Source organism: Mirounga angustirostris, unplaced genomic scaffold (genome assembly GCF_029215605.1).
Source record: "Mirounga angustirostris isolate CCGP_5_RB_7025 unplaced genomic scaffold, mMirAng1.0.hap1 SCAF_5, whole genome shotgun sequence".
In the NCBI taxonomy this organism is placed as follows: Eukaryota; Metazoa; Chordata; class Mammalia; order Carnivora; family Phocidae; genus Mirounga; species Mirounga angustirostris.
Genome location: NW_026991713.1, coordinates 118,126,371 through 118,150,621, shown reverse-complemented (window position 1 = coordinate 118,150,621; position 24,251 = coordinate 118,126,371). Strand labels below are relative to the sequence as shown.

The 24,251-nt window shown below is 38.2% G+C and overlaps 1 protein-coding gene across 1 annotated transcript in view; it reads right to left on the bottom strand.

The window, feature by feature from the left end:
• CUNH10orf67 (chromosome unknown C10orf67 homolog) overlaps positions 1 to 24,251 on the bottom strand; it is a 151,154-nt gene that overhangs the window by 83,226 nt on the left and 43,677 nt on the right. Inside the window, exons 7-9 of the mRNA XM_064591968.1 lie at positions 14,878 to 14,998; positions 6,821 to 6,964; positions 5,278 to 5,352 (exon numbers count right to left, since the gene is read on the bottom strand). Of these exons, the coding sequence (XP_064448038.1) occupies positions 5,278 to 5,352; positions 6,821 to 6,964; positions 14,878 to 14,998 (340 nt within the window). The remainder of the gene's footprint in view (positions 1 to 5,277; positions 5,353 to 6,820; positions 6,965 to 14,877; positions 14,999 to 24,251) is intronic.

Genomic DNA, 24,251 nt, shown 5'->3' with positions numbered 1-24,251 from the left:
GATGGTCACAGGAAGCCTGAGGAGGCACCTTTTGAGCTGCAATATGAAGATGGAGGCCAGAGGGTTCCAGGGATTAGCCGTAAGGCAGGAATGTACTTGGCAGGTTTGAGGGTCTGAAAGCTGCAGCAGAATGAACCTGGGGAACCAAAGGGGCCAGGGTCCCCATTGTCTGGAAGGCATAGACCAAGCAATGGAGCTTGGACTCCATCTTGAATTCTGAAAGGCCACTGGGGGTGTTTAAGAAAGAGGACTAAAGAAGTAACCTGCATTTTTTCAAATACGTCTGCTTTTTTTATGATGAAACATACCCCAAAGTAGAGAAAATTATAATAGTCTGTTACACACTTACCTACCCATTCTGTTCTTATGTATTTTTATGGGAATCCTAGACGTCTTGTCTTTGAACCCTAACTTCACAGTTTATCTCTAATAACTAAGAGTTTCTTTTCTTTTTCATGTAATCACAATGCCACCATCACACTAACAAAAGTAACAGAGTTTCTTAATATCATTTAATATCTAGTCCATAATAAAATTTTTCCAATGATCTCGAAACTTTTTTTCTAACAGTTGGTTTGTTCAAAGCAGGATACTAAGTAGCCCCACATATTGCATTTAGTGAGACATCTCTAAATTCTTTTAACCTAGAGCAGAACTTCATTCCTTTTGTCCCTCCCCTCCACTATCCAACATTCTGCCTTAAACTACAGATTGTAGCTCATCTTCCTTCCTTCCCTCTTTCTCATTCTTCCTTCTATCTTCCTCCAATAAATATTTATTAAAATCCAAGCCCTGTACTGGGCATTGAGGAGACTCTTCGTGGTTTCTGTCTTCCTGGAGTGTATATCTGTGTCTTCATTTCTCCAACGCCCTTTAACTCTGTTACATGAGTAACCATCCTGAAGGATACAAAGGCACCTCTCTTTCTCCTGCTCAGAAAATTCAAGCATTTCCCATTTTCTGCAGAACAACTGTAGAGACATGACATAGATGGGAACTGGACTCCCAGCTCCACCTGGTCATGGGGCTGAACCAGGCAAAAGATACTTGGACTTCATCTTTGGGCACCACATTTTGGATGAACCGGATAGCACAGGCACTTCTGTAGCAGCCTAATTTACACCTTGAAATTAGCAAGAGCACTAAGTAAGAATACGAGGCCATGACGTAGTTCCTGTTATTACCACCACTCTCTGTGCCACATTAGAATTGAGGAATTGCTGTGGGCCCCAGTTCTTGCTACTTGCTCATGTGAAGACTGAATAAAATGATACATCTAAGCTCCTTCGTATGGTGTCCGGCACAAAGAAAGCACTCAATAAAGCATAGCTTTTTAACTGTTATTAATAAAAACATAAAAATAAAATAAAATAAATCAAACACACCTGTGCAAACTTTCATGAATTCTCCTAAGTTATTCAGTTTCACAGAATATTGCTGGGCAATCTATGGCTAATGCAACCCAGGAACTGAATTTTTAATTTAATTTCAACTTCCATTTTTTTTTTTAAAGATTTTATTTATTTGACAGAGAGAGTGAGAAAGCACAAGCAGGGGGAAGCAGTAGAAGGAGAGGGAGAAGCAGGCTTCCCACTGAGCAAGGAGCCCGATACGGGGCTCAATCCCAGGACCCTGGGATCAGACGCTTAACCGACTGAGCCACCCAGGCGCCCCTAATTTCAACTTCCATTTTAAGAGCCACCCATGGCTACTGGCTACCATGTGGGGAAATGCAACAGTCAGCAACTCCGACCAGGTCCTATTTGCCTTTTCACACGCTATTGAAAGTGGGAAGCCAATTTGTCTAAACAGTTTTGCCTACCCAACATCTCTCCTTTAAGTATCAAAACCTCTCTTTTCCATTTGGGTAAACCCTGTCTTTGATATTATCTCCTGGGATGGGTACGTCACTCTGGCTTGGCTTGTGGTGGGAGTGGGGGACAATAACTAGGCCAGATTGGTCAGAGTCAGTCTTGAGACTCTTGTAGGAACTATCTAGGAAGAGATGCTCTGTCTAAGGTTGCTCTTATGTGAAGAGAACCTGCCTGGAAATTAAACCATCAGAGAAGAAGATGGAAGCAGGGGATGGACAGTTTCTTGATAACATTATTTGAGTACCTAGATCCAGCTTTTCCTGAAGTCATTACTATCACTACACTTTACAGTTACATGAACCAGTAAATTCCTTTAACTAATGCCATTGTGAATTAGGTATATATCACTTGCCACTAAAAACATCCTGACTAAGAGACACTCTGCCATCTACCTAGAATCCCTTTGTATTTCTTATCTACCAACTGAGAATTTACTTTAAAACCCAGCACAAATATCACCTTCTCTGTGAAGCCTCCCTAAAGCATGAAGGCAGAAATAACTGCTTCCTTTGTGGTGCTTCCATATCTCCCATTATATGTTTATCTCTGCAGTGAACAAAGTATATTAAGGCTGAGGTTATAATTCACCCCTATTCATCTCTCTTTCATCTTTGTAATGTCAGTACGCACCACATCCTAGCACACAGTACTCATTCAACACGTTTGGTTAAATTGAAGATGAATCTCTTCTACTTTAAGTTATTATAGCCTCATATTTTATGTAGTTTGTTGCTGCCTTTATCCATTAAGATAAGTATGTTTATTATGTTGAGCCATATGAAATTGCTGATATTTGACATTTTGGGCTCCAAAAGCGGCAATTTCATACAGTTCAACATAACAAATACTGACAATTATTATAGATATCTTAAAGGCATTTACCATATCCACAGTCAGTGGTCAGAAAGCTACAAGCCTAAATACTAAGATAATAAAGGAGCAGAACAAATGACCAGTACTAAGGAGTGTCATGCATATGTGAAATGTTCATTTATTTAGCAGACACTTAGACTGCACTTACCTTATTCCAGGCACTATTGTAAGTGCTTCACAGGGATCAATTCATTCCATCCTCATAACGAGCCCATGAGGGGGGCACTATTATGATCCGCATTTGACAGATGGCAAAACTGAGGCAGAGAGGTTCAGTATTTTGCCTAAGGTCACATAATGATAAAGTGACAGAGCCAGGAGTCTAACCCATGGAGTCTGACTCCAGACAGGGTCCTTGTTCTAAAGCACACATTATGCTAACTCTTAACCACAACGCTACATGGTGCTGGCAGAACTATTAGAGAAGTTGTCTATCCAACACAGTCAATTGGAAGTTGCTTATTGATGTGAGTGCAAGGAACCCACGCCAGCTCTCTATTTACTGCTGCATAATACACCTCCCCAAACTTAGTGGCCTAAAACCACAACCATTTATCATGCTCTCGAGCTCCATGGGGCAAGGAATTAAGACCGGCACAAGGGGATGGCTTGTCTCTGCTCCATAATGCCTGGGACCTCAGAGGGAAAGACGAAATGGCTAGGGGCTGGATGACTTGAAAGCTGAGCTCAGTTGAGTCTGTGGACCCAGTACCCACATGTAGATCCTCCAAACAGCTTGAGCTTTTCACAACATGGCAGCGGGATTCAGAGAGGGCGAATCCAGAGAGCAAACATTCCAAGAGGAAGAGAATGAAGTTGCAAGGCTTCTTTTGACCTAACCTCTGAATTGGTGCTGCGTCACCTTCTATACCTAGGAGCAAGGCACCGAGACCAGCCCAGATTCAAGGAGGGAGAATTAGGCTCCACCTCTGTGTGGGAGAGGAGCAAGGTAACACAACAGGTGAGAAAGATAGGGTCACAGCACTTTTGGAATCACAACTGGCACAGAGTCACAGAGACTGTTGTCAGAGCAGTAGGTACTGGAATATTTTCAGCTGGAAATTACTGAACCAGCGGCTTGAACACTAGGAGGGGTATTATCTCATGAAATGAAAGGGCCAGAGGCAGGGCAAGTCCAGAATTATTTAGTTGTTCAGTGATGTTCATCAAGGCCCCCAGTGCTTACTATCTTTCCACCCTGCTACCTTTAGCACATCCAAAACGTCTCAGTCCTTGGTTGTAGGTCGGCTGCAGCAATTCCAAGCATCAGGAGACAACAATGTCAAACAAAGAAAAAAGAAGGATATTTATTCCCACAAAGCTCTTTATTTTTTTTTTTTTAAGATTTTATTCATTTATTTGAGAGAGAGCATGAGAGAGAGAGCACAAGCAGGGAGAGCAGCAGAGGGAGAAGCAGACCCCCTGCTGAGCAAGGAGCCCAATGTGGGACTCAATCCCAGTACCCTGAGATCACGACCTGAGCCGAAGGCAGCCATTTAACCTACTGAGCCATGCAGGTGCCCCCCACAAAGCTCTTTAAGTGACAAAGAATAACCTCCTCCCCAAACCTCACAGCCAACTTAGCTTCAGGTCACATTGGTCAGGCACCTGACCTTGCCTATGTTCACACCATATCTGAAAAGGAAGCAGGGAAAGAAAGGATCTAGCATTGTGGCTTCATAGTAAGAAGCGCTTCTGCTAATAAGAAAAAGGAGGAAGGAGAATCACCGTTGAGTCACCAGTATCTGCCACAAATACAGGTAACTATCCTTTCACTTAGCAATTATTAGCTGATCGCTAATCATGCATCAGGCACAGCACTAAGAGGCAGGCAGAGCAGTGAATAAGACAGACAACATCCCTGCCCTCATAAAGCTTACAGTCTGGCATGGAACAGAACATGTAACAGGCAATTACATAATTAAATACAAACGTGATAAATGCTATGAAAAGAAGTATGCAATCAATGCACAATTTGCTATAATAAAAAATATTTCTTCCCAGAGGTTTATTGAAATGAAAGACAAGAATACAGTTATAAAATCTAAAAGTAGCACAAGGTCCTTAGTAAGCCTAAAAAGGTAATCATTGAAAACTATGAATGCTCCCATTGTGTAGGAGAGTGAAGCACCATATATGGCAGATAGACATGTCCTCATCAGTAGAAGAGTTACTCCACCAAGGGTCAGAGACAGTTCATTGGGATTTACAGCAATTGCAATGAACTCTCTGAGACTATCTGACCTTCTATCCAACTGCATGCTCACCAAACAGACTTCGTCACTTACCTGGACACCAGACTGGAATTTTCCAGTCTCTGCAAATCTATATCTGTCACAATAAAATGTTATTTTGGTCGATTTAACATGAGTGTGAACAGTCTTAGGCCTGATCCCTTTTCAGTGACCTGAAAACTGAGCAGACAGATCTTCAAAGCCAAAAACACAGACTGGGAACCCCCAGTGAGCCCCACTCTGTGCATTCGCAGGATGGGAAGCTGGCCTTGCCCATGACAGCACTAAAAACCCACCTTATACATTCCTTTGATAACAGCTATGGCATCAGCCAACTGCTGATTGTAGCATTTTCTTATGATGTCCTCATTCTGCAAACCAAAAATAAGTACAATGAACACCATACTGAATTTCCAAATATGACTCTCTCACCCTACTAAAGGACTCAGTATAAAACCATCATTCAGATCATCACAAATCTTGTGAAAACTCCAATTTGTAATCATTTCTCCAACACTATAGCTATTACACTGCATTCAATTTTTTAAAAAGATTTATTTATTTATTTTTGAGAGAGAGAGAGCACGCACATGAAAGACTACATGCATGTGAGCAGGGGGAGGGGCAGAGGAGAGGGAGACAGAGCGTCTCAAGAAAACTGCAGGCTGAGCACAGAGCCCAACACAGGACTCGATCTCACGACCCTGAGATCGTGACCTGAGCCGAAATCAAGTCAGCCACCCAACTGACTGAGCCACCCAGGTACTCCACACTGCATTCAATTTTTACTTAACTATAAGCAATAGAGAGCTCAAATGGATAAAATAAATATAGATAATTTGAACATTTTATTTCACTTTACATATTTAAGTCTTTTTACTGTCTTCCTAGAACTGCTCTTAAAAATAGTAAAACCTATTTGTAATTCATATCCTCTCCTGGTCCTTGTACCTTTTGAATGGGATATGCTCATAAAAAGAAATCTAGAGCCACTAATCCATAAAACAGAGTCATTTTCTGATTAATCAAATCAGTTGACCATTGTTTTGGATAACAATGGAGTGCAAACAACAATTAGGCTTTAGAGTCAGACAGAACTGGATTTCAGTATTATTGTGCCACTTTCAATCTGTCTGACCTGAAGCAGGTTACTTAACCTTGGCATCTCAGTTTCCTTATCTGTAGATCAGGAATAATCGGGTTTCATTTAAGCATTGTTGAGGGACTTATGGAGGAAACACATTTAAAAGGCTTATAGTGGTTCTCAGAATGGTGGAGTCAATAGAAGATGAGGGGTTTGTGTGTGTGTGTGTGTGTGTGTATTATAACTGAGGAAAAGCAGTCCCTATTCTTAATGACAGATAAATATGCTAACCTGACCAAAGAATTTAGGAAATTCCTTGAAGCAGCTGAGTTTTCAAGCCTTTGGCCCTTACAGAAATAATAAGTACAAATAATATCCTATAAAATTGTGCTTAAGAGCCAGATCTCAAGCATCAAACTGTCTGGCCAGGAAAATAAACTCTGCTGTTTAACTGGTGGCCTTGAGCAAGTTAATTAAACTTCCTGGGCTTCAATTTCCTCATCTGTAAAAGAGAGATAATAATTGCACCTACTTCATGAAGTTAGTGTGAGGATTAGATTAATTTGCATACAGAGTACTTACAAAGTTCCTGATACAAAGGAAAGCTATTATATGGATTAGCTATTACATGAGACACAACATATGCAAATTAAATTGCCCCCCACACTAGTTGCTAAATTCAAAACTGTAGTACATACCTATCTAAGCACAAGATCAATCCACATATAAAACAAAGGAAATGAGAGAACTTGTACCTCTTGATAATGTTTTTCGATTGTTAGGATCCTGTCATGTAGAGCAGTGAAGAGATTGAAAGACTCTTCTTTAAGACTGTCCTCAAATTTCAACTGAAGAAATTGTTTGAGGAACCCAAAATCCACTTGAAGAGATCTAATAATCTGAAAAATGGAAAAACATACATTATTGAAGAGAGTAAGGGCACTCTGTGTAAAGATTCTAGTACATTGCCTGGTTCTGGGTGTAGAAAAGCAAATTTTGATACGTCTCTTTGGCATACTGATTATTTTAGGCTGATTATTTTTAAGAAACTGCAAACGCAGGAGAAGCTCCAAAACTGAGTAGAAGTTACCCTTTTATAAGAGACATTTACATTTAGAAGGGAAAGCTCCACTTGTAAGGGTGCCTTCCCTAGCTATACCAGCAAGAAGGGGATGAGTTAAAATCTCTAGAAACTCTTATGCAGATTTAAACCTGCATAACCATCATATCCTTGTTTATTGTGCTTTTCCTCATAACCTCGCTTAACTGCTCCCCTCCTCCCCCAACATCATCTTTTGTCTTTAGTTGAAGGTGGTATTTAAGGCCATTTCAGAGAGTTACTCAGTTTTCCTGGGTCTCTCACTTGTATTCAGGAGGTGTACATGTTACTGAATTGTTTTTCTCCTGCTAATCTGTCTCCTGTCAATTTGATTCTTAGACCAACTAGAAGAATGTTGAAAGGTAAAGAAAAAATTTTTCCTCCCCAACATGGGCATATGACCTGGAATGTAATTAGGGGCCTGTCCTGCTTTTTAAGAATACCTCTGGAATATGGTATACATTGGAGAACTCCAGTTAATTTGCTAAATTAATATATGCTAATGGAGTAAGGGAGAGAAGGTTCTTGGTCATTTCTTCCCATCCAGGATAAAATACCTGGGTTAACAACAACCCTTTATCATACCTCCAAAAGGTATAGTTCAAGATGCGGATGTTAAATCAGAAAAGATAGGCAAAAATCAACATTTGTTGTGAATTTACTAGCCAAGCAAACCAGCATGTTGACTAAGAATCATTTCTGATCATCAAAACATATAATGTGTTTTTGTCTCCCATCATCTATTTAAAATGTATTCACTAGGCAATCTTCCTCTGCCCTGAATGGAAACTCTAATCAATTCCAGGGCCTTTCTGCTCATTCTTGGGAATAGAAAATCCTACTGTCACTCAAAACACAGCCTCAAAGTGGCATTTAGAATATTATTACCATGAGTTAAACACATTCAAAGTAAGACTGGGAGATCATTGCTACTCCTTCCTCAGCCCCTATGAATATAGAGCTTTTTTTTCTTCTTCCGACTGTTGGGGGTCCTCTGTTGTTTTAGATCATTCTACTGGATAGGGCCCAGAATGACTCCATGATGATGCACTTTCTCTCTCTCTTTCTCTTTCATAGGCCACATATGGTCCATAGGAAACAATCACACATTCCTCACCCCAACAACTTTGGAAGTATAGAATGATCCCAACTTAGCGACTCCATCTTCCTAGTTTCCTTAAACATGGATCAGCACCAGTCCTCTGTGTTTTCCAAAAGCAGCAAACGTACTTCAGGTTCCATACAAGCCTGCTTTACTAGCTTTGAGTTGAGGAAGATCGTTTCTGGTACCTCTTCCCCTATAAAGAGCATGGTAATAGCGCTTTCTCAATCAGTAATTTTTCCTCTGCACCTCCTGACTCTTTTTTTATTATCCTTGATCTATTTCAAAAGCTAAGAGTCATTGATCTGATATGCAACATTCCTTTTGCAAATCCTGCAAATGGGATCTAACTCAAATTCACTTTGGAATTTTATACCTGGTGTACTAGCATCCTGGAAAGAATCTCATTTTAGTATCCTGAAACTATAGATAAGATTTTATTTTGCAGATGAGGATAATAAGACTTCAAGTGGTTAATGACTATCTAATGCAACATTGCATGACCAGTAATGGAAGGCCCAGATTTGAACAGTTATGACTGACTCATAGCCCTATTTCTTTATATCATGTTGTCAACTCACAAAGGGTACTATGTTGACAAGTCATTTTTAAAAAATATTTGAAAGCAAGTGAAGTCTTAAGGAATTCCTTAAATTCCAGGAACAGGCAGAGATGACTTTGCCTTTAGAAGACCCAGTCCTGTATGGACTGCATGTTCTGAGGAAGGAAGGCACAGAAATCCTGTATGGTCAAACAAACTCCACTGGATCTAAGACTCCCACAGATCACTATAAACTCTAGATAAAATAGGAACAAAACACAATCATTATTCTGGAGAATAAACAGAAGCAGGAGAATCCAGGAGGGGATTCAAAAATTGGAGGAAGGAACTGATGCAAGGAGAGATGCCTGCTGCGGTGGCTGTGTTCGGTGACCTCACAAGGCAGCCAAAACTCAAATAGAAATCATTGGCCTTTATGGTCTGAATAATAAAGGGACAGAGCAACCACAGATGCTGGATGTGATTGTGTGGGCTTCCTAAAAAGAAAAAAACCAAAGAGAAGGAGTGCAAAATCTGTATATAAACTCAGAACAAACCTCTGGGTGATCCCCAAAACACACATACATAGAACAGACTGTAAGCAGCCCAAGGAGATTTGGGCTGTCAACGAAGAGACATTTGCAGTTTGAATCCAAACAAGTTTATTATGTGCTAAAACAAAGATATCAACAGTCTTCAGGAGAATATGTACATAAATATCAGAAGCCAGAACATAACACTCACAATACCCAAGATATAATTCAAAATACCTGATTAAAAAAGAAAAAAAAAAAAACAGGAAAATGTGATTCAGTCCCAAGAAAAAACATCATTGAGACCAAGACCAGTATTACCCAAATGTTGGAATTATTAGGCAATGATTTTTAAAGCAGCTATTATAACTATGCAGGAGGAAGTAAGGAAAATATATGCTTATAACAAATGGGGAAAAAATAGGCAATAAAGAAAACAAACAGAAATTCACGAGTTGAAAACTAAAATGTCTGAAATTAAAAATTCACTGGAAGAGTTTAATAGAAGAATAAGGATGATGGGAGAAAAGTATGTGAACTTGAAGATAAATCAGTAGAACAAAAGAAAGAAAATTTTTATTTTATTTATTTATTTATTTATTTTAAAAAAATTTTATTTATCTATTTGACAGAGAGAGAGACAGCGAGAGAGGGAACACAAGCAGGGGGAGTGGGAAAGGGAGAAGCAGGCCCCCCACAGAGCAGGGAGCCCAATGCGGGGCTTGATCCCAGGACCTGGGGATCACGACCTGAGCTTAAGGCAGACGCCCAACGACTGAGCCACCCAGGCGCCCCGAAAATAATTTTTAAAAATTTAATAAGTGAACAGAAATTGGGGACATGTAAGTCCATAATCAGAGGTATAACATGCAAGTAACTGGAGTTGCAGAAGGAGAGGATACAAAGAGTAGGGTAGAAAAAAAATATTTGAAGATATAATGGCCAAAAAGCTCCCAAATGTGGTGAAAAACAAAGATTCAAGATGCTGAACAAACCTCATGCAGGATAAATACATATGAACCACACCTAGGTACATAATAATTCAACTGCTGAAAACCAAAGATAAAAAGAAAATCTTTTTTTTTTTTTTCTTAAGTAAGCTCTATACCTAACGTGGGGCTTGAACTCATGACCTCGAGATCAAGAGTGGCATGCTCTACTGACTGAGGCAGCCAGGCACCTCCAAAAGAAAATCTTGAAAGCAGACAGAAAAGAAAACAAGTACATACAGAGGAATAACTTTTGGGATGATTAAAGTTTTCTTATTAGAAACCAAGGAAGTCAGAAGAGCTATGCTACAGTGAAAAGAAAAAAAAAATACTTATCAATCTAGAATTCTATAATCAATGCAACATTTTAAATAAAGAAAACTATGAGAATTTATTGCCTTGACTGAGAATTGCTAAAGAAATTTCTTCAGGGTAAAAAGAAATATTACAGGCTGGAAACTTAGATTTTCAGGAAAGAATGAAGAGCATTGGAAATAGTACATATCCAAATAAATATAATGGATTGGTTTTTCCTCTTATTTGTGTAAGATATATAAGAATGTTTAAAGCAAACATCATAAGCTGAGTGTATAATGTATGTAGATGTAACACATATGATAACCCTGGCACAAAGGACAGGGGAGGGTGGTAAATGGATCTATACAATTGCAAGGGTATTACATGTTATGTGAGGTTGTACAATACTACCACTAAGTAGACCATGCTCTTTGCTGAAAGAAGAATCAAGGGATCTTTAGGAAGAATGAAAATTAAACTCGAAAATAAGTAAGAGATATAGGAAGTAATGGTGAGAAAGAAATTAGTGAATGTGAGCAAATCAAAACAAATATTAACTGTATAAAATAATGATATGAATAGGTAACTACAAAAATATTAGAAAAAGAGGTAGAACTGACATACTTGAGAATAATAATATGTAAGATAGGGGGTGATTATAGATAAAGGTAGTAGGTTTCTTGCATTATTTGACAGAAATTAGAAATTCTGGCCACGTGCAGACACTGTAAAACCAAGTGCACATGTTCAAACTGGAGGCAACCATTAAAAGAATAAAGATATCATGATTAACTTAATTCCCAGTAGAGGAGAGAATAGGAACTAAAGAAAGTTTATCAATCCAATGAAAAGTAGGGAGGTAGGAAAAAAGAAGTATAAAAGAAGAAGAAGCTAAAGAGAAATTACAAAATAAGTTGGCAGAAAAATAACAACATATTAGTATTCACAACTAATATTAAGAGAATAAACTAGTTGTTGAAAAAGATTATAAGATTGGATGTTTTCTAAACCTACTATCTATAATCTGTAAAAGTTATACCTAAAATACAACACAGAAATGAGGTCAGTGTAAGAACGAGAAAGATTTACCAGGCAAACACTATACCAAAGAATGTTGATATAAGGATATTAGCATTGAACAGAATGGCAAAATATATATATTCACATACATATATATACACACATACACATATACATATATATATGCATATACACTCTCAACTAGTAACAAATGAAAATTATTTTTAATTTCTTATATCCAGGGCACAATGACAAAGACTGACCTCACACGAAGCCTTGGTACAAGTTGCAAACACCAAATAATTTGTCTCACAAAGAATTTTCACTGATAACAGAGGACTGAATTTAAAAACCAACAACATAACAATAACTAAAAAGCATACTTGGAAAATGTTAGAGCATTTCAATCTAATACTAATAAATATTAAAAGCATTAACTAATAAAAATAATTAGTATTACAAATACTAATAAAAATGCTACATTTCAAAATTTGTGGGGTGAAGGTAAAGAAGTAATTTGTGGGAAATATAAGCCTGTAAATGCTTATAAAAGAAAAGAGGGGGCCACAAAAATAATGATCTATAGGCATTGTAGCTGACAACCACTATCCATTACACTGGTTCTTCCTTACTGAGAGGACTAGGACTTTGTCCAGACAGAAATATGTCCAACTAAAATGCTCACTACTCTAGAACTCCTCCCAGTTAAGGTGGTCAAGTTAAGGCCAATGATAAATAAGCTGGGGTTTTCTATAGAAAGTTCCTGCTTTCCTATCATGGCCACCACCACCAGCCCTCCCTACTTCTCTCATAGTCTCCGTCCTGTATGAAATGCAGATGGAGGCTGGAAGTGTAGCAGCCATCTTGCTACTGTGAGGTCAGAAATATGAAAGCAAAAGCCATGCACTAATAACAGAGATTGAAAAAGATAAAACAAGTCTGGTATATAGATGACAACAGAGAGCTACTGCCTCAACTACAGATGTCTAATTCTAAGTGACTTCTTATTTGATTAAGCCAATATAGTTGCATTTTCTAAAAATAGAGCTTTATGACATCCTGATACTGAGAGCCAACTCAAGGAATCAGAAAAAGAAAACAAAGTGAACACAAAATAGTAGAATAAATTAAAAAATAAAGATAAGAAATTTATGAACTAGAAATAAAGATATGATAGAGAGGATTAACAAATGTAAAAGTTGGGTCTCTGAAAAAAAATAATGAAATAGATAAAACTGCCAACATTCACCTAGAAAAAAAAGAAGAGGTATGCACACAATATTAGCTTTTTATTTTTTAATATTGAAATTTAAAAAAATAGGTAACTACAGACACAATAAAGATTTAAAAATAAGACAGTCAACAATATGCCAATAATTTGAAAACTTGACAAAATAAATACTTTTATAGAAAAACATAATGTCAAAACTGACCCAAGAGGATTTAAGAGAACCTTAATATATCCATAACAAGATAAAAATAGCAATAAAAATAAGCACATACAGTTTTGCAAGCAAGTTCTAACAAACACTGAAGAGATAGATAATTCCAACCTCATGCCAACTATTCCAGAGAAGAGACTAAGGAACATCTTCCAACTTATTCTATGAAATACTATGACCTTGGTACTGAGATTGAACAACAATAGTAGAAGAAGAAAAGAAAATTATAGGACAGTCTCTTATGAATATGAATGGAAAACAATCATTAGTAGAATTATACAAATGATGCAGAAAACAGAAGGAAATATTATAGTCCTGTTGGGTTCATTCCAGGCTTACTGTTCAAAAGTCAATTTTCACATCATCACATAAAGAAAAAAACCATATGACTCAATAGATCCATGAAAAGCATTCAAATCCCATCATTCATTATATTTTTTAGATGCCTTTCATCAATTAAAAATAGAGGAAACACCCTTAATCTGATATAAGCATAAGAATTTGGTTCAGCTGGATTTTAAAAATCCAAATAACAAAAGCACAAAAGAGAAATAAGTTTATTTCTCTTTCACTAGAAATTGAGTGGCAATCAGGGGTGCAAATGACCTAAGATCCTTCTATCTTATCACTATACTGTATACTGCCTCAAAATCAGGGCACAAATGGTAGCATCCGTGTTCTAGGCACAGAAATAAGGAAAGGAAGGGAGGGAAGGAGGGAGTGAGGAAAGGAGGAAGGGAGGAAGGGAGAAGAGGAGGAGGAAGTGAAGTAGCAAACAGTAAGTGCACAGTGAGCTGTTTCTTAAAGAAGGTTCCCAAAGCTGCCACATAATATTTTAATCTAATTCTACTACCAGAACTTGGTCATTTGGACATGCCCAGTTGCAAAGAAATAAAGTTATAAAACTTTTCTGAAGGTATTACTAGAAAAGGCAACAAACTGGCAAGTATGTAAGAAAAGAGACACCTCCAAAAGTTACTAGTGGGGGTGTAAACTGGTACAATCTCCGTGCAGAGCAATTTGGCAATATCCTTCAAAATGACTAATGCATACATCTTATGACTCAGAAATTCCACTTTGAAGTTTATGCCACAGATTGGCTGGCCTCTGAATATGTACAGAATTCTTCATCACGGTAGAAGATTTGAAACATCCAAAATGTCCATTATTAGGGGAATAGCTAAATAAATGATGTACATTTTATGATGGATAGATACACTTGTGAAAATGACGAGGACACTACCAATATGGGATGATTTTCAAGTTATACTGTTAAGTGAAAAAACAGAAACAAAGTACACGAGAGTATTTATAGTAGTATGCTATCCAGTGTGACAGTTTTATTGATTAGGGATTTTAATAACTCTTGATATCCGAGGTGTATGAAATGTTCTGTTTCTTTACAATCAAAGAAGATCCAAAGGAAATATGATGGAAAGTCAAGATTTGACAAAGCTGTATGGTGGGTAACACAGTGATTCATTATATTACTCTCCACATTTTTCTACAATCCAAAAGTATTTCATAATTTCTAAAAAGTAGCATAAATAGAAAATTCCAAAGAGAGTAAAAACATACTTCACTAAACTGGTTAACATATATAAGCATGATATAAATATAAACAGTAGTTGATACAAATTATTTTTAAAAACACGACCGTCGTCCAATTCAGCTTATAAAAGACGCTAAGATTAAAATTTTTAGTCATTTCAACTCTGCGAAGGAAAGAGACATCAAGGCAAACAATACCCAAAATAATCTCAGAAGTTTGAAAACAAATCCAATTTACCCGTATTAGCTTTTCTGTAGATGAACTCAACTCTTTTAGTGGCAGAATTTCACTGTAATCTGTTTGAGTAGCATGGTCTGTGCAGAAAAAGCCAATCTTCAAATCATCTGAAATACTAAGTCTGGAGAAAAAAAAATGGAGAGTAAAAGTGCCAAGAAGTGCCACAGCCATCTGGTGACCACAAGTGGGGCCAGCCAAAGGGCAACGCCAGTACATAGATGATGAGTTTTTTAAAAAAATCAGAAATAATTTTGACTACCAACTTTGTTTAGCCATTGACTCAGCTAGCTCTAAAACCTGTCATACCTCTGGCCTTCCTGCAGTGTCATATAATAAATGCAACAATTGGTGAGAGCGTCTGTCAGTCAGAGCTGAAAGCATGCTGATATCCTAGCTATGTGACATTATGTAAATTACTTAATCTTTCTGTGCCTTAGTTTCCTCTTATGAAAAATAATAGTGCCTATTTCATAGAGTTATTGTCAGGATTATTGTGTTAATATCTAGAAGTACTTTGAATGATGCATGTCACTTAGTAAGCCCTCAAGAAATGTTACCTGGTTTTGGTGCTGTGGTGGTACTTGTTACTATCAACTACTGTGTTCTGAAGTATATTTTTTCATCTGGTTTGGAAAAAACTTTTGAAGTATAGTAATATTCAACCAAGAAAGACTAAGTTTAAATTTATAAAATTTTTAACACTTAATATGATGATTTTTCAATTAACCCCACTCAATTTTCAACTAAGCTTCTACATACTCTTTAATATCATAGTGATGACAGATCTCATCAGTAGCATTATCCAGATGGGGAGGAAACAGCAGTAATATTGTATATCTCAGTTTCAACTAACATTTCTGGTGTTTTTCCACAGAAAATTATATTTTAGATTTGCTCTAATTTCATTTTAGGAGCCTATATATATTTTTTCTCACTACCAGAGTACTGTTAGAAGAGGCAATCTCCTTGGATCCTGAGTGTCCCTGCACATTCTTTGTGCATATGCCAAGAATGCAAAATCCTGACCACTCTTTCCACAGGCCATTCCTCAGAATTGTGTTTGCAGTGAGCAGCCTTAAAGGATGAGGTAATGCCTTTCTTCTGCCAAGAAGCAGGCTGATAATCTTTACTAGGAAAGTGGTGAGCTCAGGGATCACTTCCTTTAATGCAACACACTGTGTATATAGGTATCTAGGATGGGTCTTTACTGTCACCCTCATGGCCCTGAGGGGGCATGGCAAATCAACACAAATAAATATGAGGGTCTGGATACTGTTTTTGCAATGGTGATAAAGTCCTTTGTCTCTGACCCAGGAGTCTTGTGTCTTCTGCAAATGGCCATGAAACAAGCAAACTTGTTAGCTTGTAAGTAGGGTAAGATCTCAAACACTGCAGAGTCCTGACCCATAAAATCCTCTCAAAAAATGCTTGTTGTATTGAAAATTTTTTAATTTTAATTTTATTTTTTTTAAGTTTTTTATTTATTTAAGTAATCCCTACACCAAACATGGGGCTCAAACTCATGATCCCGAGATCAAGAGTTGCAAGCTCTTCTGACTGAGCCAGCCAGGCATCCTGAATCGAAATTTTTAAGACTAAGATATAGTAATTAACTAAAATCTAATAAATAAACTAAAAAGATCATCAATATTTAAAAATTTGTCTACCTAAAATTTGTAACCGTTTTTGAAAATCATATGTGAAAACCACCACTAAATTATAATTATGTTAAAATTAAGTATGATATTGGACTACACTATAGAAATGGATGAATCATATGATCAATTATGATAAAAATTTTAAAACAATGTTTTAAAGCAGTTTATAAGAAATAAGAGAAAACCAATTTTTAAGTGGTGATGACATAATTTCAGGGAAAATGTTTTTGATACTTTTCAAGGATGACAACTGTTATCGATGACAAATTGTACATGTGGCAGGTTTTTTTCTAGAACATGTGTTTTATAAATTTTACAGAAATTCTCTTTCTTATACATTTGGAAATCTTTTAAAACATGAAATAAAAATAAAATCCTTATACCTTCAAACAAGTGTCCCACAAAATATAGACAATAAAAGTTTCCTAAAATTACTATAAGCCTCCAAATTTTTGTCTTTTTAATCTATCATTCCCATGATTCCTAGAGGTATCTTACTAAAACTCAGGTTGTTTTACTCTCCTGCTATAAAGACTTTGATAGCCTTCCTTTGTCCAACAGAATTAAATTCAGTCTTCTTATTCTGACCTCCAAAATATAGGTGCAAACTCCTTGTCTGAGCTTCATGCATTTAACAAAGAATGACTGGGTAGCTAATGTTTGCCAGGCACTGTTTCTGGCACCAAAGATAACAGGAGTGGACAAGTCAAAGTCTTTGTTCTCATGGAACTTACATTCTAAAGGGAGAGACAACTAGTAAACAAGTAAACAAAAATATGTTATATAAAAATTATATTATAAATAAACTATTGATTTATTTTATAATTTTATTTATTTTTTTTATTTATTTTTTTTTTTTTTAATTTTTTTTTTAAGATTTTATTTATTTGCGAGAGAGAGAATGAGAGACAGAGAGCATGAGAGGGAGGAGGGTCAGAGGGAGAAGCAGACTCCCTGCCGAGCAGGGAGCCCGATGCGGGACTCGATCCTGGGACTCCAGGATCGTGACCTGAGCCGAAGGCAGTCGCCCAACCAACTGAGCCACCCAGGCGCCCCTATAATTTTATATTTTAATTATTAATATTTATTTATAAATATAATTATATTATTATTTATAAATTATTTATAAATATTTATTCACATAAATTTTACATAAATTTATATACATTTATAAATATTCATTTATACATATCTATTAATAATTTATTATAAATTATTTTGTAAATTATAAATTATAAATAAAAATATATTATGTAAAAATATGAGGCAGTGGTAAACTCATCTCTCATTACATATACCTGATGTACCATACTTACCTATTAAATGTTCTCAAAATATATCTACCTGGGCAGTACCTTCAGTCTAAGATACAGTCGTCCCACAGTTCTGCTTACTAAAACCATATGTAGTCACTTTCTTTTTTTTTATTTTATTTATTTATTTATTTATTTATTTATTTATTTATTTATTTATTTTTAAGATTCTATTTATTTATTTGACAGAGAGAGACGCAGTGAGAGAGGGAACACAAGCAGGGGGAGTGGGAGAGGGAGAAGCAGGCTCACCACCAAGCAGGGAGCCCGATGTGGGGCTCGATCCCAGGACCCTGGGATCATGACCTGAGCCAAAGGCAGATGCTTAACGACTGAGCCACCCAGGCGCCCCTGTAGTCACTTTCTTTTCCATCTACCTATTCCTTCCATTCCCTTCCCTTGCCAGAGTGGAGGAATCAACATGGTGGCCAATGACATGAGTGAATTTCTTCACGATGAGAAAGGTTGGAAGCCATGCAGAGGCAAAGGCCAACAGGCCTAGTAGCCAAGAATGTAGCAGGGGAGTGTGACAAATAGGAGCAGGAGCACAGAGCCAGCATGATTGGGAGACGGGGTACATAAAGGTAACAAATGTAAAAAAAAAAAAATGAGGAAAAGAGAGCATCAGCATTTGGCAATCACCATAGAGGTGACTCATTAAGGTGGGAGTTGTCAATGACAGGTAAGGCTGGTCAGTGGAATTTGGATTAAGAAAAGGAAATTTTTTCCAAAAAATTAAAAATAGAATACTTTATGTACTAGCAATCCCATTTCTGAGTATATATCCAAAGGAAATTAAGTCATTACCTCAATATTTACACCCCCAGGGTCATTGAAACATTATTCAAAATAGCCAAGGCATGGAAATAACCTAAGTGCCCATTAATGGATAAATGGATATGGAAAATGTAACGTTTATATACAATGGAATATTCTTCCACCATAAAAAAAGGAAGGAAATCCTGCCATTTGTGACAACATAGATGAACACCGAGGGCATTATACTAAGTAAAATACGTAAGACAGAGGAAGACAAATATCGTATGATCTCACTTATATATGGAATCTAAAAAACCCAAACTCGTAGAAAGAGAGATTGGTGGTTGCAGAGGCTGAGGGGTGGGGAAATGGGGAGATGTTGGTCAAAGGGGACTGGAAGCAGCATATACCACATTTGTGTATGCTACTTCAACCCATTTTCCAAGTCCTGGGTAAGGCTGCCAGTTTTTGTGGGAGCCTGGAATAAAAGAAATCTAGACTGTAGTGCAAGCTGCCCTTCCACTTGGACATTATGATCCAGCAGGTAATGGCACTATTTGTCTATGACAAATAGTGGGATTATCTGTGATCTGGCAAGCACCACGAAGAAAATCACAGTAGAGACATCTAGGTTTTAGAGCAAATCATATGCCTTCTTGTATAGATGACTATTATCCTTTTGAGAAACAGCCCTGGCTTGCTATTAAGACTGAATGCATAAACATGAGTCATCAGGCCTGAGTTTCCCACGATAAACTGGGTTTTCTCTGACCCACCAAACTATAAAATTGGGCATGAGCAGCTTCAATCTCTTAAGACGGAAGTGACATAAGAGACCAGGCTCAAGCAGAAGGAAAAGACATTTCCAGGAGCCCATAGCCCCAGCTCCATTCCTCTTCCCCCCCCCAATCCATAGTTGCAGCCTTGTGGGAAGTTCTGTATGATCAGCTGACTGAGGAAGAAAAGACTCAAGCCTGGTTAATGGAGGGTGCTGCCATCAGAAGGGGGATACCTATAGTCCCACAGCTTCACTCCGAGGTGACCTTGAAGGACAGCCATGAAGGAAAATCCTTCCACTGAATAGAATTGAAGTAGTACATTTTCTTGTTTACTTTTTCTGGATGAGAGCTAGCCAGAATTGCATATCTGTATTAATTTATGTACTGTTGCTAAAGTTTTAAGGAAGGAAGAAGACTGAGAGATTGGTGACAAGAAAGTCTGGGGAAGAGTTCTGTGGATGACCCTTTAAGAAGGGGCTCAGGCTAGGGGCGCCTGGGTGGCTCAGCCAGTTAAAGCGTCCAACTCTTGATTTTGGCTCAGGTCAAGATCTCAGGGTCCTGAGATTGAGCCCCACGTCAGGCTCCGGTCCTCAGTGCCGAGTCTTCTTGAGGTTCTCGCTCTCCCTCTCCCTTTGCCCCTCCCTTCACTCATGCTCTCTAAATAAAAAAAAAAAAAAAAAAAAAAAAAAATGGGCACAGGCTATAAAGATACTTGTGCCTCATGTGAATGCTCACCAAAGTTATCCACCACAGAGAAAGTGTCCAATGACCAAGCAGGTAAAATGACACACACTGTGGATAGCAGTTAGTTTCAGCAACCATCCCAGTGCTCGCTCAATGGCCCTTGAATGAAATGGCTATGGTGGCAGGGATGGAGTTCAACAACATGGATTTCCCCCAACCGAGTCCGGCCTGACTGCTACAAGTGGAGTGCCTCATCAGCCAACCAAGAGATCAATACTGAGTCCCTAATATGCCAGTATTAACCAGTGGGGATAGACAGCCACCTGGTGGCAGCCTGGTAACACTGAACCTCTTCCATCATCCTCACTGGGATAGCCTTATATATGTATTCTGGATGTGGATTTGTATTCCCTGACCATAATGTGTCTGCCAGAACCACCATCCATTACAAAATGCCTTATCCACCCTCATGACATGGCGCACATAATCACTTCTGATAAAGGTACTCATTTCATAGCTAAAGAAGCGCAGCAATGGGCTCACGCCCATGGAAATGACTGGTCTTACCATATATCCCATCACCCAGTAGTGACTAGCCTAATGGAAGGGTAAAATAGCTTACTGGAGATTCGATTATGGCAGTGGTGAGACAGATCCATAAGGGATGTGTTTCTGTCTTACAGGATGCAGTGTGTGCTTTGAATCAGTATGTGGTACTGTCTCTCCCATGGCCATAGGTCCAGGAACCCGGAGACAGAAGGGAAGTGGCTCCTCTCACCATTATGTGTAATAACCCACTCCCAAAAGTATCTCTTCCTGTCCCAGCAACTTTATGATCTGCTGACTTGGAGGTCTTAGTTCTCAGGGGAAGAATACTTCCACCCAGAAACACAGCTATAGTTCCATTGAATTAGATGAGATTTAATTGAGCTGATATCTAGCCGCTTGGGGGTCCTTTGGCAGAGAATGGGGTCTGGCTGTAGTGATTGATTCTGATAATGAAGGATCAAGTGGGTTGTTGGTATACAATGGAGTCAGTGAAGACTATGTCTGGAACCCAGGGGATTCTCTGGGGTGCTTCTTTGCATTTCCATACTTTTTATGAGCAAGCTATAAAGGCACACATACGAGTTGTGTCTTTCCACAATGTCAGCTTTATTCAATCATAAAGCAAAGTTAAATCACAATTATAAAGCAGGTTCAGGATTCCAAACTCAATGACATTTCACCACGTGATTAAACTTGGCTTCTTACACAGCATACAAAGCAGGACAGAAGACAAGCCACACAGCAAACTAGATAAACAGAAGGGTGTAGGAAGTTCCACGAACCAAACGCGAAGTCAGTCTGGGGGCGCGCAATTGAGATAAGGCCTCGGTCTGGTCTGGGTCAGCCCTAGGCTCTGCCTGCTTCTGATGTTCAAGCAGGCAAGGACCTCAGTTCTGTTCGGAGATCCATCGGGCAGAGCTTTCAGTGGCAGTTGCCTTTTTTAAGTGGCCAGGCATAGAGGGGTCAGGTCTGAAGAGACTGACAGCTTGCTGCCAAAATCCTTTCCTGTTTAAAGGGATTTCATCGGCTGTGGGTCTCTGCAGCCCTCCTCTGTTGTCAGTTGACTTGGGTCCTGGCGATGTCTCCTGGCTGCAGTACCTTACCTGCTTGCGTCACTGCTTGACATAGGCCCCTGCTTGACATGAGAGACTCCATTTTACTCTCTACAAGTCTGTAGGGGAGCAGAATTTGCCACCCTAAAATACACCTCTTCGGCTTAAGGATTGTCCTGAGTTAGTTACTTTTAAGGACCAGCAGGCAAAGGAGAAGCTCTGAAAACAGAGTAGAAGTTGCCCTTTTGTAAGGGACATTTACATTTATAAGGGGTATCTCCATTTGTAAGGGAGTCTCCCTAGCTGAACCAGGAAGAGAGGATGACTAAATCTCTAGAAACTTAACAATGGATAAGGCAAGTACTTAAATCTGCATAACAACCGTGCCCTCCTTTACGGTGCTTTGCTTGATAACCTCCCATAATGGCTCCACCCCTCACCCTCTAACATCTTCTTTTGTCTTTAGGTGGAGACGGTATTTAAAGTGGTAGCTTGGGCCATTTGGGGGAGTTACTAAATTTTCCTGGGTATCTTCTGTGTATACAGGAGGTATACACATTATTAAACTTCTCTTTGGTTTTCTCCTGTTAATGTTTTATTACAGGGAGTCTCAGCCAAGAACCTGAAGGGTAGAGGGAAAGTTATTTATTTACTTATTTATTTTTAAAGATTTTATTTTTAAGTAACCTCAGCACCCAATATGGGGCTCAAACTCACAATCCCAAGATCAAGAGTCCCATGCTCCACCGAATGAGCCAGCCAGGAGTCCCAGGAAAGTTATTTTTGAGAACTCAGAACCTTTCAGGAATGAAGATTTGGATCTCCCAGCAGGGTGAAGAACCTCAGTCGGCCTGCATCTTTCAGCCAGCCACTCAACAAGTCATCCCCATGGACCAGCTCTGGCCAGCACCCTCTGACAAGTTTCTTTGCCACCAGCTGTGTCCTCTCCCAAGAGGTCTTAATCTCCGCCTTGGATGGTGGTGGGAGTGAGGGGGAGTGAGGGTCTTCTAAGTTCTTACTTCCTTTCGTGTTTACTCTTCCTCTGCCTTTGGGATCACAGCTCCATTTTGCGTTTGCTATTACAAGACTGCTTAGAGTCTTCTTTTACCACTTTTACTCCCTTTTACTAGTTAAAAATGCTTTTTGTTTAAATACTTCTTAATATTTAATAAGGAACAGGAAATATTCCCCCATTTCAATACTGGCGAGGTTTCTGCCTCCTGTCTAGATCTTGAGTGCTAGGTCATCATAATAAATACAAATGGTCACTTAACCTGTTTCTTTATATTCTACAACACTGTACATTTAACAGACCTCATGCTTCATCCTCCCTGTCTAGAAATACAATCCTTTACCCTCCTCGGTGCCAAGCAGCTCCTTTTAACTATTCAGCTTCATTTTTCATTAAGCTTGAACATGTATGTTCTTTCTTTTCCATTTTAAGCAAAAAAATCTATTGTGGGCAGTAGGTTTATGGAATGTGGGTAGCTATTATGAATATATGTTACATGTCAATTACATCTCAATAACGCTGAAAAAGAAAAGTGTAAAAAAAAACACCCAAATACATACATTTTCCAGATATGACTTAAAAACTTGGAATGTTTTCAGTTATTCCTTCTGGTATCGTAATACTATAACACTACAATACAATGCTTTAAAATCAAGTCCAAAAATTTTATAGATACCTCCTACAGAGTGTTTAAAAATTATATTAAGCACTATTTATTGAGTGCTTAACTAGTCCCATGTGGTTTGTTAAGATGTATGCACTAAGACACGCATTTTCCCTTCAGGTCTTCCTCCCAATAATCTCATAAAAGAGACTGGGTTTCTTGTTTCAAAGATACAGAAACTGGGGTTTGAAAAGAGGAAAGAATTCTTCTAAAATCATAAGCCCGAAGGGACAGATCCCAATTCTCCATCCCTAGGGAGAATAGACTCAGGGCTCTAAGGTCCCTTGAGTCTTAAATTTTTGTATAACTGACTCAGAAAGATCTGGCTCATTCAGAATCTAAGTGAAACACGAAGGTTCATTCTTCAGTTTCCTGTCAAATTCCAAATGTCTCTGATTTTAAATGGCAACCTCCTTGCCTAGAATGGAAATCCACATCACAACAAATTAGCTAAGTGGTTCCTACACAGGCCTTATTTATAGTCTCAGCAATTTGATTTCTGAATAATGGTTTAGTTGTTATGCATAAAATAGTCTTGGAAAAATGACAATTATGTTTTTTAAATAAACTAGATACAAAATTAACATGTAAATTTAGTATAGAAAACAGACCCTTGAATATTTATTAATAGAATGCAATGACACTTCTCACTGGATCCTAGAATAGTCTATCCTAACAAATGCTTATTAACCAATTAGTCAAAGAAAATGGTGTTAGGTGTGCTAAACTTTCACTATGGTGTACTGTTCAATTTTAAATAAGGAAAACATTGCTTCACTCTTTTCCTCTTCAGATCCTCCACCCCTACATCCATCTTTGTGCTAATTACTCCCAAATTGATACAGCCAGCCTGGACCTCTCTTGTGAACACCCACTTGAAGGGTAGCAGAATATGGCACCCCAA